Source organism: Elaeis guineensis, chromosome 1 (genome assembly GCF_000442705.2).
Source record: "Elaeis guineensis isolate ETL-2024a chromosome 1, EG11, whole genome shotgun sequence".
Lineage (NCBI taxonomy): Eukaryota > Viridiplantae > Streptophyta > Magnoliopsida > Arecales > Arecaceae > Elaeis > Elaeis guineensis.
Genome location: NC_025993.2, coordinates 163,583,506 through 163,600,020, shown reverse-complemented (window position 1 = coordinate 163,600,020; position 16,515 = coordinate 163,583,506). Strand labels below are relative to the sequence as shown.

At 35.1% G+C, this 16,515-nt stretch overlaps 1 protein-coding gene across 1 annotated transcript; it reads left to right on the top strand.

Annotated features, from left to right (window-relative positions):
• Window positions 1-3,393: 3,393 nt before the first annotated feature.
• Window positions 3,394-15,967, top strand: LOC105039501 (fumarylacetoacetase). Its single transcript, XM_010915669.3, has 14 exons — window positions 3,394-3,787; window positions 4,663-4,741; window positions 5,773-5,831; window positions 5,919-6,043; window positions 8,634-8,708; window positions 11,279-11,354; window positions 11,646-11,745; window positions 11,835-11,894; window positions 12,006-12,076; window positions 12,269-12,331; window positions 12,526-12,590; window positions 13,971-14,067; window positions 14,197-14,322; window positions 15,683-15,967. The coding sequence occupies exons 1-14, from the start codon at window positions 3,551-3,553 to the stop codon at window positions 15,743-15,745; spliced, it is 1,296 nt and encodes a 431-aa protein (XP_010913971.1). The 5' UTR covers window positions 3,394-3,550; the 3' UTR covers window positions 15,746-15,967.
• The last annotated feature ends 548 nt before the right edge of the window (window positions 15,968-16,515 follow it).

Genomic DNA, 16,515 nt, shown 5'->3' with positions numbered 1-16,515 from the left:
ATATTTGATTGTATCTCGAGAATAGAATGAAAGAGGTGAATTAGAGGAAGTGAGAGATGGAAAGTTGTGTTAATCAGAGGCGGTGACGGCCAAAGGGGCTGCTCCGACCAGTGGTAAAGTCGCAGCCGATGGAGCATCGTTGGAGTGCAGTGTCTTAGGGGACAGGAATTGTTTGAAGGTGGAGATGGGCCGCCTAAGGTCGATCATAGCCGGAGATGAGAGAGACCGAGAGGAGGGAATGGTAGGGATGGCAACGGGTAGAATTTGGATCGGATATTATACTATTCATCTCCAAATCCGAACTTAAAATTCTATATCCAAATCCTATCCGATATTTGATCGGATAAAAAAAGAGATACTCATTCTCATATCTAATGGGTTCAGGGATACCTACGGATAATCCATTTTTCCATATTCGATCCATATCCGTTCCATACCCATCTCATACCTAAAAAAGTAAATAATCAAATAATTTTATGCATATTATCAACCAAAATAGAATTATCAATTCAACATAGAACATAATTTATAAGTCCAGATTTTTAGAAATCAAACATAGAAATAAAATCACAATTCAATATAGAATATATAAACAATCAAAATAATTTTATGTATATTATCAACTAAAACAGAATTATAAATATATATATATATATATATTTAGATATTATTCACATTTATAAGTATGATTCGGATTCGGATTTGAGTAGAAAACAGCATTACTCATATCCTATTCATACTCATGCTACAGTTTTCGAATTTTATCCGAACTCGAATTCAAACTCAAATCTGATCAAATTTTATTTTTTGAATTTGATCGAATTAGGATAGGATGTATATCCATTGGATCGGATCGATCTTGTCATCTCTAAAGAAGAGATGAAAAAATTATGTCAGAAGGAGTATCTTTGAGTCTTGTACACTTTCCAAGCATCATAACTCAACTAGTTATCTTCTAAAAGGGGATAGGGGCCTTGGGATTTCGAACTTGGAAGACTCTGAAGAGTGATAAACTGCTAGGTGGGGTGGTCAGTGGACCATGTGGGTGATATGATGCGTGTTGGATCCGGGAATGGGGCGAGGTGGGCGGTGGCGCATTAATGTTTAGCTTTTCATTTTTGAACAGATTGCAGCCGGTGCGAGCATACGAAGCTGTTGATAGAGAAAATCATTATTGAGGATGAATCTGTTATTATAATAGATTGGATTTGAAATAATATATTATAGTTGGAAATCTATCTACTCCTTCAAAATATCCAGACTTACCTTCATGATCTTATTGCGGCCTCTATTCAGTATATTTTTTGAAGGATAAATAGTATCGTTGGCTGAATCATCTTCTATGTGGCAGAACATACTGACAATTGGACTTGACGACTTGACGTTAGGATCAAATTTATCCACAGACTCTATGAAATATTTTATTTTTTGATATTTTGAGATATATTCATACTTGATTAGTATTAGCATTCGCTTGTATCAAGAAGAAAAAGAAGGAGGAGGAGGAGGCAGCTGCCAATAGACGGATTTTATCTTTTTAGTTTAAATTGTAAACAATTAAATGGTTATCTGATTTAATTCAATTAATAAATAAATTAAATATATTAAAAGATTAAAAAATAAAGATAATTAGTTTAATAAAAATATTAAACAAATCGGATCATTTATGATCCAAATTTATTTGGTTTTAAACCAAATTTACTTAAAATAGGTCTGATTTGATTGACAGATTAGGCCATATTTTGCTAGCATTATTACCGTATGCCTGATCTTTTCAGCTAACATGATGATAAAATTAAAATTCTTTTCAAATTATGAAAAGAATTATTCTTGTCCCCAAATCTATGAAACAGTTTGGTTGGCTGGTGCATTTGTCCAGGTTTCAGAGTAATTCAGTATGAAGACGAGGATGAAAGGAATCTGATATATCTTATTAGGATGCTCTTGCTCTGAGAATTATATTTGTCTATATATTTTTCGTCTATCAATTCAGATAGCTCTATTTTTTTATCTGCTTTTTAGCTGCGCTCTGAGCTGTAAAAGTTGGCTGTGGGCTTCTGCTTGTATAATCGTACATCATCTGTTCAAAGAACGGTCAGGGATGGAGCCCACTTTTTCGTCACAAAGGTCTCATCCATTAGAGCAGCTTCTGACAATATGAAGTAGACCAGGCCCATTTTGTTAGGTTTGCAACTCAAAAGTTATTCAAAAGTCTTTGCGGCCATCATCATTATCCAATAAATTAATCGAGGTCATGTTACGAATCACCTAACCCAGGGCCAACAGGTGGGTCAGCGGTCACCGTTATGGACGAGTCTGATCTGATCGATATGGAGATGTAACCTAAGTCAGTTTAAACCAATTTGTTAAAATTAAAATTGAAATCAAACCGCCTATCTGTAAAAATGGTTTGGAATCGATCCACAAAATTCAGTTCAATTTGATCCTATCTATTGGATTGATGTTTGACGGATTGAACCAAGTCTACACATAAATTTTTTATTTTATTTATAATTGATATTTTATTTTGTTTATAATTGATTTTTATAATTAAACATAAAAATTTAATTTTATATATAAGAGAAGATATGAGGAAGAAAAAAAGATATATATATATATATATTAAATTAAATTAATAAATACAAATTGAACCAAATAAATCAGTTGGGTTCCAATCATAGCTGTTTTTTTTTTTTTTAACATACTTTTAGTGCTAAAGTACATGATCACCGTAAGAAAAAAAATAAAAGAAAGAGATGTTGAGGCTTCAAACCTATTCATGCTGACAAATAGATGGTTGAAGTTAGAAAAGCTTCGTCCATATAATTCAAGTAAGACCCGTAAATTTGATCTCCATCTCTCTGTCTCCCTGTGCACGTTGTATGGCAGGAAAATCTTAGGTAGCTCAATAGATTGTAATAGTTTACCGATGAGCAAATTAAAAATAGGGAAACAGTGTAGCCAATATCACAAAGCATTCACTGCACATTCACTGCACAATTGCGGTGGAGACCATGGGAATAGACCACAAGCAAAGCGCATAGATTTAAGTGCCACAGCTGTCAAAAACACAAAAAAAAGAAAAGCTTTAAATATAGGTACTTAATAATAACGGTGAAAGTTAACGGAAACCCTCCGGAACCGTTATGTAAGTCGTTAACATCCCTCTGTGAATTTTAGAGTTTGCATTAATAACGTCATTAAAACCATACAGCCGTGCGGCTGACGAGAGTTTGGATTAACAACGTCATTAAAACCACATTAGCCTGTGATTAACGCTAAAGCGGCGCCTCTGGCAAGGATTCGGTAGGTACGCACGTGCGTGCTCAACAACTGATATCCTCACCCATCGTCACAAATTTCCCTCATCCACCCGGCTTTCCGATTTATTGGCCATTTGATGCTCCTCTCTCTGCGCGTGCCGGTCCACGAAAAGGCGCAAGCGGTCGGAAACGCGTCTATAAATTTGCCACTTCCGAACTTCCCTTCTCTCGCTCTCTCTAGCTTCTGAGTTCGTAGTAGTTCCCGGAGGAGAGTTTGATACGTTGCCATGGGGCTCAAGTCCTTCGTGGAGGTGCCTCGTGAGTCCCACTTCCCGTTGGAGAACCTCCCCTTCGGCGTCTTCCGCCCCAAGCCCTCCTCCGCCACCGTCGCCGGCGATTCTTCGCCTCCTCCTCCCCCTCGCCCTGGCGTCGCCATCGGTGATTTCGTCCTCGATCTGTCCGTCATCTCCGCCGCTGGCGTCTTCGACGGCCCCCTCCTCAAGAACTCCAAATGCTTCCTCCAGGTCCGCCCTTTCCCTCTCTATGTTCTTATTCCGCCGTTGTACGTTCCTTTTAATCGTCGTGATTGATTCGCTCTCGTCGATTGTCGGTATTTTGATCAGTTGAGTGTTTCTTGGAGTGTGTTTATGTCAAATTCTGGTGTAAAATTTCTGTAAAATAGAAGGGTTTGGGTGATGTTGGGGGTTTGTATCTTTTCTTATTCTTGGAGAAATTGGGATTCTTGGGGTTTATGTGATACTATGGCATGGTTTCTGTATAACGGGATTGGGTTTTCGAGAAAATTAGCTGCCTGAAGACCAGTTCTTGATCTATCTCTCTCCTTCCTAGTGTCTCACTTTCTTATCTGTCCTTCTTTCAACGAAGAAACCCTATAATGAGTGAACAATTGATATAACTTCTATTTTCTATGTGATGAATGGAATAACATTATTATCTGCCACTGGGTATAATTGCATGCTCTCTTTCTGTTTCTTTTAGCTTAAAAAGTTTCAGTCTGCTCAAATGAGTATCTTCTGGCTACCTATACATCAAAAGAGATATTTAATTTCTAAAATAACGTTAATCCTAGCAAGTACCAACGAGTATATAAATAACAATCTCACATCCACTTTCATTGTTACTCTAAAAAAAAAGAAGGACCCACTTTAAGTGTCAGAATTTTCCATCGTTATTTTTCTGGAGAGAGGAATAGGTGGTTTCGGTCTTCATCCTTAACCACACATGGACAAAATATATGATGACACCATAATTATTTGTCGGAAGTCGCACAATTATTATGTTTCTGCATATGTTGCATGTCATTTAACCGTAGGTCTGGGTATTAATGTGTCATTATTATTCGAAAGCTGATATGGTATCATTTTTTATATTTTACCAGCCTTCTCTTAATATGTTCCTAGAGATGGGACGACCTGCTTGGAAGGAGGCGCGCTCAACTATACAAAAACTTTTATCAGGTATTATTCATCCCAATGTGCAAATGTCTAATTTGCTGTAGTTCGGTAAAGTACCTGCTTGTGTTTGTGTCACCAACTTTTATTATGACAAGTGATTTATTGACCGTAGGACAGTTTCCCTCAATATGATGGCAATTTCCATTTGCTGAACCGACTAGTTGAAAGGCATGCTGGCATTGTACCATAGCCATTGCCTCAGAAACCTAGGCATGTGGGAATCACTTTACCTTCAATGATGAAAATTACAAGTCTGATTTGTTATCACCTTTGATGATGAGCCAGCTAAATCTTGGCTATGGATGCATGCAGTACATTTGTAAGAAGAGCAGATCCCTTATCAAATGATACTGATTGGTGTTTTTTCTTTTGAGTAAAAGGGATGATATTGATTAATGTTATGTCCCATAAATTTGCTATTACAAATATGCAGAATCAGCCCCATGACTTTCAAGGCATTCCATCATATAAGAAGAGCGGATCCCTTATTCCAGACTGTAAATGTGCCACTACACCAAGCTCAATTTTACAAGTTGTCATCAATCTGAGTTTCATTATTTCATTTGAATTTTATTTATGTCTTCAGTCTTATCGGATGGCATAAATTTCTCATCTCTTCTATGCTCATTCATGTTATGTTTGCCTCTCTATTTTGTCAAGCAACCGATAAAGACAGCACAAGGCACTGTACTGTACCAACAACATGTGCAATATGTGACTTAGTTACAGTGAAAGATACGAATATGATAATAAATGAGAAATGCTTATTGTAAAAGCACTTAAAGTGTTTTGAGTTATATCAGAACTGCATAAAATGTACTTTAAGAATAGTCTTTAACATGCAAGTTAAATATGATTGAAGTGATGGATGCATTCTTTCTTTTAAGTGATGATGTGTTTTTGTTTATCATATTGGTTTACTGGTTTAACAAAAGACAAAGTTGATTTCAACAACAACGCCAACCGACAAGATAGGTTTTCGTATGTTTGTTTATTCTAAATTTCTAAATATACCCACCTTTTTTTCTATACAGCTGATGAGCCAACTTTACGTGACAATGCGAGTTTAAGGGAAATGTCCCTTTTGCCAATGGTGGGTGATTTTTCATCTGTGGATTAGATTTTGCAGTTCAAAATTTATTCACTAAATGAAATGCCATTGTCATCTTTGACTGCACAGAGTGAGGTACAGATGCTTCTGCCGGCTGTAATAGGGGACTACACAGATTTTTTTTCATCCATGTATCATGCTAAGAACTGTGGGAACATATTTCGAGGACCAGAGAATCCAATTCCACTTAACTGGTACCTTTTGTTCATTTTAAATCTGTTTACATTGCATCCATATGGATATCATATTATTTAGAATAGGATTGACCATGACATAGTATTTTCACATATATTACTAGGAGCATTGATGACCAAATAGTGAGCAGTGATATTGTACACAATATTTTTGTATACACATTGTAGCATATACATTCCTAATATGTGGCCTGTAAATGTATAATTTTTTTTATGGATATTAGTATGTGTATAAATGGTACCTGTATTCGCTTCAAGTGTTGTATTATGCTCATTGGCCGCGGATTCTGGATGTACATATATCCAACTTCATCCCTATGCGAATTTAGCATTCTCTCCACTTGCTCGTTAGCCCTTGACCATCATGAAAGCTCCCAAGACCTAACATGAAGGACTGACTGCTAGCAGAACATCTCTTTCATTTGATCAAAATGCTGTGATTAGAGAACCATATCTGTCACATCAGGAGGGTTTTCTTGTTTGTGTATATTAAAAATTAAGTACGTGAAACAGTAGTTGGTAGTTGACATGCTTCATTAATGTCCCACTTGCTCTTTCAGTGTATATAGTGTATAAATATGAAGATTTACATTCGTATTTACAATTTTGCAGATCTATCCTCTTCAATTAACTTTCATTGTTTGACCATACATCCACCTGTACATCTTCATTTCTACCACAGCCATTCTGTTTGCTTGAACTATGGTACATCATTAGACTTAATATTGTGCCACAAAAGGAGAGTAACGAGGTGCTGGACTGGCTTTCCTAGAGGCGTAGATCCCAGCAGCCAATGCTGTGGTTAGGTCATTTTCTCAGGCTTGTTATTGAGATGGCCATTGTCGATATTAGTGCAATTTTGTTTCACAGGGTTGCTAGGGTGTAACTGCTCTGATTTATCAGAAAAAAATATATTCTTATAAAAAAATTCCTTGAGTCTTGGATGCATGGATCAAGCTTATAGTTCTCTGTAAGCACTTAATTACTTCATCCACTTTCTCTAGTTCTATCTAATATGTCCTCATTGTCTCTTCATTGAGCTGCATAAACATTTGAAGTTAACTAACATCACAAACTATGTTATTTCTTGGTCATCGACTTGCTTGGAACCTCATATCTAGCAAATTCTTAGTAAAATGCATATTTAGATTGTTTACTAATTTTTAGACTCATAGCATCCAATTCTTGCCACCACAAGACACCAAATTCTAATGTTCACCTTGTTCTATTAATTAACATTATGTCATATCAACCATTGTGAAGAGATCCATGCTGGACATCTACTTTTGGTGTCGCATCATGGTGATCAAATTCTGCTTGTGATTGGAACTCCTTGTCATACATGATTGCATTAACAATTTAATTTATTGTACCTTTTATGTATATCCTTGTTTTATGCCCAATTGGCCACTAAATTTATGTTTTATGGTAGTCTATTATATGATTTCTTGCATTGATAAAGATTTCAGATACTTTTATTATTCACTAAATCTTTATGTACTATGCATAGGCAAAAAAAGTAGCTTGCATGGTCAGTCCTTTGTATCGTAAGGCCAAGTTAAAATTGTCATTTTTTAAGAGTTCCTTCTTCATAACTTCATATTTATGGTTGTGGCTCATATCTTTAATTCCATGTTAGATGGTGAAATTTTGTACATCACCTCTTTTCAGGTTTTCTTTGTATGCCACCCTATTTTGCGGTAATCCACTTTGTTGACCTGTTACAGGTTATCATTACAATGTTTTGTAGATATCTGACAATTACATTAACAGTGATTGCAAACTGCTTTTTAGATATAAAAGAGGAGCATATTATGAATAAAGGGGGTGACATCAGAATTCTTCCCTTTATTCTGATTGTGCAATAGTTTTGCTTGAATCATTTGCACTTTCCCATACTTTCAAGATCTCATTTAGTGAGCTAGCTAACTAGACTAGGCCAAGTTATTGCATTATTTTCCATATTTACTTGGATTTATCCTCAAAGCTTTGGCTCTTTGTACCCTCTTCAAGTTATCTCTTGTGCGAATTGAAACATAAAAGAGAGATAAAATTCTTTTTCTTAATAATGTGAAATGAAATCTCTTATAATTGATTCTGTGTCTATTTTGCAACCATTTGTGAAAGCTCTAATGTAACATCTGAACAAGGCATTGACTAGTTTTAAGTCGGCTGCAACCACTTCATTATCTACGTTATCATCCAGTTTTTTCAATGCATGTACACACACCTTTTTTTGTTTTCTAATGACACACACACACACACACACACACACATATATATACATATATATACACACATATATATATATGTATATGTATATATTTAACCTTGATCTTAGCGAGCAATTCTGTCTGGAAGATGTATTGGCATCTGAATTTTTTTTTCTTGCATCTCTTGTATCATTTGCCTCCTAGCTCTAATGTAATCTTGCTGCAATTCAGTCTTTAGTTTAGAGGCCCTGCTATACACCTTGAAAATTCTTTACATCTCTTTGCTACGATTGTGCTGCATGCTCCACATGTACTTGTGACTTTGTACATGTTCTGAGCTCATTATTTTCCATAATTTAAATTGGGTGCAATTTCAGGTTTCACCTTCCTATAGCTTATCATGGACGGGCATCATCTGTAGTAATCTCTGGAACAGATATTATTCGTCCAAGGTGTGCATTTTTTGAATGGAATCTTCTAGTTGCTTTTCAGATGTTTCTTTTAATGGCCCCATATAAACTTAAATTGCATTCAATATGGACAACCTAGAAATCATTCCAGAACATTTACTTTCGTTGATTTTGTTTAGTAAATTTAAAATGGAACATACTTTTCCATTGCCAATGTTTTGAATGATGTAGGATTTAATTCACAAAGGATGTCCCATTTTCTTTGGGTCACCAGCCTTCATGCAGAAAAAACATGCATTGCCAATACATTGTCTGTATCTAGCAACTTTTTTCATATTTATATGTTTTTAAAATTTTTGATGATCTCTTTGTTTTGTCTAAATTCAGGAGTAGAACAAAACTATCATTTCAGTCATATTGCAGTAATTTCTAGGATTTTTTCCAATTCAAACTGGAATTTTGATATTAAACAGTTTTTTGATCCATTTGATTCATCTGATAATGCCCTGTCTTCCATGAGCCCTAAGCACCATGATCACCAAAATCTTCTTTCCTTTCATCTTCTTATGGATTCTTTTTCAAAAAATTCCAACCTCAGGCATTCAATAACAAATTTAGAGATTTTCCTGTGGCTGGATTACTGAAGTTCTACTTTCCTTTCACCCAGAATGGTGTAGAACTAAATAGATGTTCCTGCATCAACAATATTCAAAACAAAATCAGCACATATCGATACATTATCAGGATGTATGGATGTGTGTTAAGTTGTGCACAACTTGTTAGACCAACTGCACCTTGTCTTAGGTGATAACTACTATGACCCTTAATATCATGTTTGTCTTAGTGCCTTGCATTAGAAGTGCCAAACTGTCATGTGGTGATGAAATAGTCATGGATTGACAGTACATAGTTTCGAGGAGTGTCATGGAATTTCCAGATATCCTGTATGTTTCATATTCCAAGAAACATTAGGTGATACTTTGCTAAAGCAAGAGTGAGATTTCATTTTTGTAAATTGAATGGATTTGCTATGCATTTTGTTTTTTGTTTTTTTTTGTTTTTATTGGGAGGATATGGCCTTAAAAATTATCTTGAAGTAATTGTTGTAATTTAATTAAATTCTGAAAACTTCATCCATTTTGTTTTGGTAATACATAAGAACCAGCTAAGCCTGCCTTTCTTTCTTCATTCTTTCTTAATAACATTACAATTTGTTCTCTTTTTTTAATCTTATTATTTTTGTAAAAACCTTAAAACATGTTCGAGTAACGAATAGTCCCATCAGTTGATAGGGAGGGAAAAAAAGGAAGAAAAACATTAGGGTTGGAATCTGTCTTTAAGTAACACTAGATGATTAGTATTTGTCGTCAAATTATCTGTTTCTTAAAGTGCATGAAGGGAATTTTTCCGCCTCATGAGTAGTGCCACATGCTCTGTTTACTTTGAAAACCTGTGCCACCCTCTAAATCTTCTCACTCTAGTGAAGTGGGGCCAGCTCATCTAATTTTCTTTTAGTTTAGAGTGGTTAATAGATCTTCTTGTGGACTAATCTACCGAGTGGCACTTAAATATGTTCCCCACAAAAAACTAGAATTTGTTTACTAATCAAAACATGTCTTCTATAAAACATAATAAATTCACTTGCTATTATTATTTGTTTCCCCTTGCCTACTTCCATGAACAACTGGTATTCTATCTGTATTGCATCATTTTCTGCCAGACTTCTCTCCTTGTTTTGGTAAACTTGAAAGTATTGTGAAGTTAATTACCAAGTAATATTGCCATCCTGACATGATTTGATTATCACAAATGGTAATTTGGTAGCATGTTGTTATCTTGTTACTGAAAAATGTCATTATATTATAAGCTTCTCTAAAATAAGGAAGAGTTAAATTCAATTTCATTTTGCATATTTCTTTATGGATAAATAATTAGCTAAACTATGAGAGTTTTTGCTTATATGGGTTGAAAAGGGAAAGTGGCACAGGATCCACACGCTAAAGGTGTTTGTTAAAGCAATAAAAACATTTCACAATGCAGCAGGATTTTCATGGTGGATTGCAAATGGCAGCCATTGCAGTAAAGTTGTTATTGGCAAAAGTCTCTCTTGCAATGTTTATTTATTGATAATCTAGAGCCTTATAGCACTCTAGATATGCAAGTCAATCTCTATATGCAAGCTTTATCCATGTTTCTGTACTTTTTCTTTAGAAGACAAGATTGGAATACGTGTCAAAATTCACTTTTTGAGACTAACCTCCTTGGAGATCCATTTTACCCTCTCATGGCAAGGCATATTGTTATAGATAACTCAGGCACCTTTATGGATTACACGTGCACTTGCTCTCAAATTCAGTTGTAGCTTCATAAAATTTGTTTGAGGAGGAGGATTAAGATGTATGGATCACGTCTGTTCTAAAGGATCTCTGAAACTTAATCACAGAATCACTTAAATAGCAGTGTACACTAGCTTCTCTTCAACCCTGACTTTATGCTAGGTGGTAAATTACTTTATTTTTCACAGCACATTTATTCTTCAATTAATTAAGTGATAGTTAGCTAGGGGAATATACTATCTGATATTTAACTAAGTTTTTTTTTCCTTTGGTCAGAGGTCAAGGTCATCCAATGGCAAATTCCCCTCCTTATTTTGGGCCCTCACAAAAGCTGGATTTTGAACTTGAAATGGTTAGTCTTTAATGAATTTGTTCGTTAAATATACTTCCTCACATATCCAGGTGAAATTACACTATGAACTGTTATTTGATTTTCCCCCTTTAAATGTTATTTATATTTTAATTTTTGCATTCAGTTCTTGCTGCCCCTAGAAGCATTCAACTATAACTATTGAATGATTATAGACAACTTCCACATTGGCCAATCATTTTCTAGGTTTTGCATGAATATTCCACCATACATATGCATTTAGATATAATTATTCAGATGCAGATCATCTTATCTCTGTGATATTGCTTGCAGGCTGCTATTGTTGGTCCAGGAAATGAGTTGGGCAAACCAGTGGATGTTAGTGATGCAGCAGATCATATTTTTGGACTTGTACTGATGAATGATTGGAGTGGTAATTACCATTTCCTTTCTCATTGTCTAAGTTGCTGTTTGTTCATGACTCCCACATTGTATCACCCATTGATTAGAAATATTTAACAGCCAGGGACATCCAAGCATGGGAATATGTGCCTCTTGGACCTTTCTTGGGAAAGAGTTTTGGTAGACAATCTTGCCCTTTAATTTGTAGGAAATTGCAGTTATGATTGTGAACTTGTTACAATTCACTAAATTCAAATAATAAGAGCCCATAATCATTCCTGATCGTTTCAGGTACAACAATATCCCCTTGGATTGTGACTCTAGAAGCTTTGGAACCTTTTGTTTGCGATGCTCCTAAACAGGTGGCTAGATCTCTCAATTATTTTAGGTCCTATAGTACTAGGAACATCTTTTTCCTTGCAGCTTAAGAGGACTTACTTTTCTTACCTTTCCATCTAAGTAAATTGTATATAGTTTCCTATCGCTGAAGCATTCCAAAGAAGAATTTTTTTAAGAGGAAAAGGTAGTGAGAACTAATTTGTGATAAATTGCAGGAGCCTCAGCCCTTGTCATACTTAGCAGAAAAAAAGCATGTAAACTATGACATACCTCTAGAGGTGTGTATTTCTTATCCATCTTGCCTGTCAGTTCAATCATTCTAATAACGATATATGCTTTTGTTTGCTTGCTATTTTCAGCGTCCTATATCGAAATTTCATATTTTGAAATGATAATTACATTGTACTTAATTCATAGGTCTGATGCAGTAAAATTACTTCATGTATTGATAACACTATATTCTTGCTGCAAGGTTTGGATCAAGCCTGCAGGGCATGAACATCCGTCAATTGTCACAAAGAGTAACTTTAAACATCTGTAAGAATTCTGACACTCAAGTATGTTTGTAAAGACTGCTTTAAAATCATGAAGTTATTCATCTTTACAAGCTTCTCTTTCTCCTTTCTTAGTAAATCATTTTTTTCCACCTTAGCATCTGACTTTCAAGTATATCAACAATTAAATGTTGTCCTTTAATGTTGAGTGCCAAATTATGTAAATCTGACTAATTATTTGATGCAATTAATTTAACTGATTTTTACTTTTTCTACTAGTTGTGGTGCCTGATGCAATCACTGGTGGCATAGAAAATTCAGGGAATTAAAAATTTATTAAATTTTCAATAATACAAACTGAGTTGTTTTTTGCACTTGTCAATGTGAACAAACGACATGTCTCATCACATAGTCAGTACTTCAAGAAAAAATCAGCTTAAGAGATTCTTAATTTTGGTATGTCTTGTTCAACTATTGAACTGTTATCTTCTGAAACCACACTGATGAAATACGTATTCCTATTGTCAACAGCTCAATATTAAAAGATCATCTTCCAGCTATCATATCAAAGGAAAAAATGCGTCTCCACTAATTATAATATTATTTATAGGGCTGTAATGATGGGTGTAGAATTTCTGGTTTTGTTTTATGGACGGTTGTCATCATGCAAACCCATTAATCTGTGCAAGATTAGGAATCAAATTTTGAGTTGGCGGTTTATAAAGAATTTCTGTTGGCATCATATTAGATCAGGAAAAAAGTTTGATTACATCACCATTGAGTTTATAAGTTTGGAAATCTTTGCATATGAATATGATGGACAATAACTATCTCTTTGTGGTGAGAACTTGTACAGATCCAAGCTGACCGCTCATGTCACTTATCCTTCAAATGCTGGTGTTGCCTTTGTTGTACTTTTGGTATCTTTCTTGATTTTCTAAAAACCATTTCTATTTTCTAGAACTATGGAACCCATCTTAACCTTATATCTTAAAGCTCAAAACCAAGTCCTTCAGTAAAATGAGGAAGGCTCTAAAATTTCCAGCAGTCAGAAATTCTGGCAATTGGCAAACTTTATCTTATTCCTAACTTGTGGAAAATTAGGTAGATCTAATTGTTCTCTACTCTAGTAACATCAAAGATATAAACAGTGGATATTTCTTCTTCATATGTTAACCCTTCATAGCATCATACTATCAAATTGTCAATATCTGGAAGGCAAGATCCCTAAACAGTTACACAACCCTCTCTCGTGTCGCATCTCTCTTCTGCCACTGTTAGTATGTAATTAAAACTTTGTTGGACCTTAATTCATGAACTTATAAATGTCATTTTTCTTCTGTTTCCTTCTCATACACTTACTAAGAAAGCGGCAGTTGTTTTTAGCACATGATATATGGAGCTTCTGTGCCATGTTTTCCAGGTATTGGACAATAGCACAGCAACTAGCACATCACACTGTCAATGGCTGCAACTTAAGGCCTGGTGATTTGCTGGGAACCGGGACCATCAGTGGACCTGTATGTAAAATGGTTGATTATTTCATCCAGAAATTATCAATCGATGAGAAGCTCTTTGCACTTTCTTAACTATTAGTAATACATCTTGCTTCTCTGATGTAAATCTTGTTGACTATATTGTTCTATCAGGAATCAGAATCTTTGGGATGCTTGCTAGAGTTAACATGGAATGCGCAGAGGTCACTTACCTTAAATGGTTCAGATCGAAAATTTTTAGAAGATGGTGATGAAGTCATTTTTACTGCTTGTTGCAAGGTCAAATCTCATGGAACTTCATTTTCCTTTACTTCATGTGTGGTTTACAGTTTGCCATCTTATATGATTGCTCTCTGTGGTATTCTACTTTCTAAGTCTTTTAGTTCGTTTAAAGACATTAGTTCAACAGCATGTCTCTGTAGAAGCCACTGAATGTGGCTTAAAAAGTAGGATACTGCAGAATTAGAGAAGTGAAAGGCAACCCAAATATGGTACTAGAAAAATTTAAATTAGCTAGAGGATTACCTGCAATTATCTTGAACATATATATCACAATACAAGAAGAAACTAATTATTGATATACTCATGAAGTTCATTGCCTACATGCATAACAAGTATTGGAAAAAGCATTTAAGCTAATATCTCTTAGGTCATGTGTAAATTATTAAATTAAAGAGGTTGTATAATTGATTCTTGCTGATAATACATGGTTTCATGGTTTTCTTAATGCGGAATAAGATTACTAACAAATTTCAGCTGCTTTTCATAAGTAATCTTTTCAATGTTACGCATGTGAAGTATGCATCGATGCAACTGCAGAACCTTATTCCTCGACATTCTTCTGCTACTTGATTCCTATGCCACATAAAGTCATCTTTTGCCTCCATTGAATATAACAGAGTGATCAGTGACTCCTTTCAGCATTTGAATGGTATTGGTGCTCCACATCATGGAGCAATTTTCAACCCGGTGAATATGTGGAGATGTGTAGCATGACCACTTTTGTTAAGATGATAATCTTTTTTTGGTTTTCATCTTCCTGATAATCTATCTTTTCACGTTTTTTTTTTTGTTCTCTTTGCCTTTAACTTGTATCCTAGACATAGAAATCCCTTTCTTTCAGTTTACAGCATCTCATATTGCATATGTTATGTTTCTCATACAGATTCTTCCTGGCAGGGCCCTCCATAGAATTATTTATCCAGGTTCCGTGGATCATTGTTCAGGTTTTTCTGTTCCATTACAGTCAATGTTCCAGCAGAAATTTTTTTCTTTTTTGTAATTGGCCTGAGTCAAATTTGGAAACCATGGTAACACCTTGAGTGATTGCTCCTCCTCTCCTCTTCTTTTCCCCTTTTCAGAGTGAACCTGCTTAAATTGCTTTTCTTGATCACAACCCTATCACAATCTCAGTCATTTTTTTTTTATTAATCACATTCTCAATTATTGATATTAGTTAATAACAGTTTGCATGTGACATGTCTCATTAGGCTTTTCTTCCTTTGTAGCTTTGTTTTACTGAAGCTGAACTCTCTCTGCAACCAGAGCAGAGTCATATCATTTGTATTCATGGAAGTATTGAACTGCTGCTAGTTTTCCTAGTTTTTGATGTTCATGACAATTTGTGGTTTATTTGCAGGGAAGAGACTTCAATGTTGGATTTGGAACATGCACAGGGAAGGTCCTGCCGGCTCTCCCTTGAGACAAGCTGATTTGAGTGCTGCTTTCAGTTTTGTTGTTGTCATATCATCAGCCCACCAATAATGATTTGTATCAAAAATAAAAAGGATCTGAATTTTCTACCAGCATTGTTGTTGCAGTTTGTACGTTATTAAGATTATTAACTTTGGCCATGACCAATCTGGGAAATCATTATAATGTTACGATTGCAAGCAAAGAATCAGAGTTTTGTGCAGTGATAAAAGGACAATGGAGTTATGTGTGATGTTATTGTCCGTGGTTTCAACAATTATAGGTGTCATGATACCAAAAAAAAACAATTATGGGTGTCATGTATCTGAACCTAGGCTTCTGTGGATGCTGAGCCACCATATCCCTGGCATTCTTTCCACACAAAATGGAAGTTAGTTGAGTAGGTTAGGCGGACGGAGAGTGGAAAGAATTCAGGGAGAGGTAAAAATGGCTGGGGTTAGAATTTATATTTTGGGAAGTTCAATTCGGAGGTGCTAGATGCTGCAAATTCTTTCATTAAGTAAATTATGATGTGTTTAATGAGCTAATCTCTTGAAGAGGTTGAATATTGCAGCAGGGGTATTTTTATCCCTTTAAAGGATATTATGTGACTGTTGACCATGATGGTTGAAGTTGAGCAAAAATAAACTAAATTATGAAAGACTTAACTACTTAATCTTTTGGGCTGCATTTGGTTGCGGATTAAAATTTGAAAGGATAAAGAAAAATTATTTGGATAAGTTTGAAGGAATAAGACTATCTAATAATTTCCTAAAAACA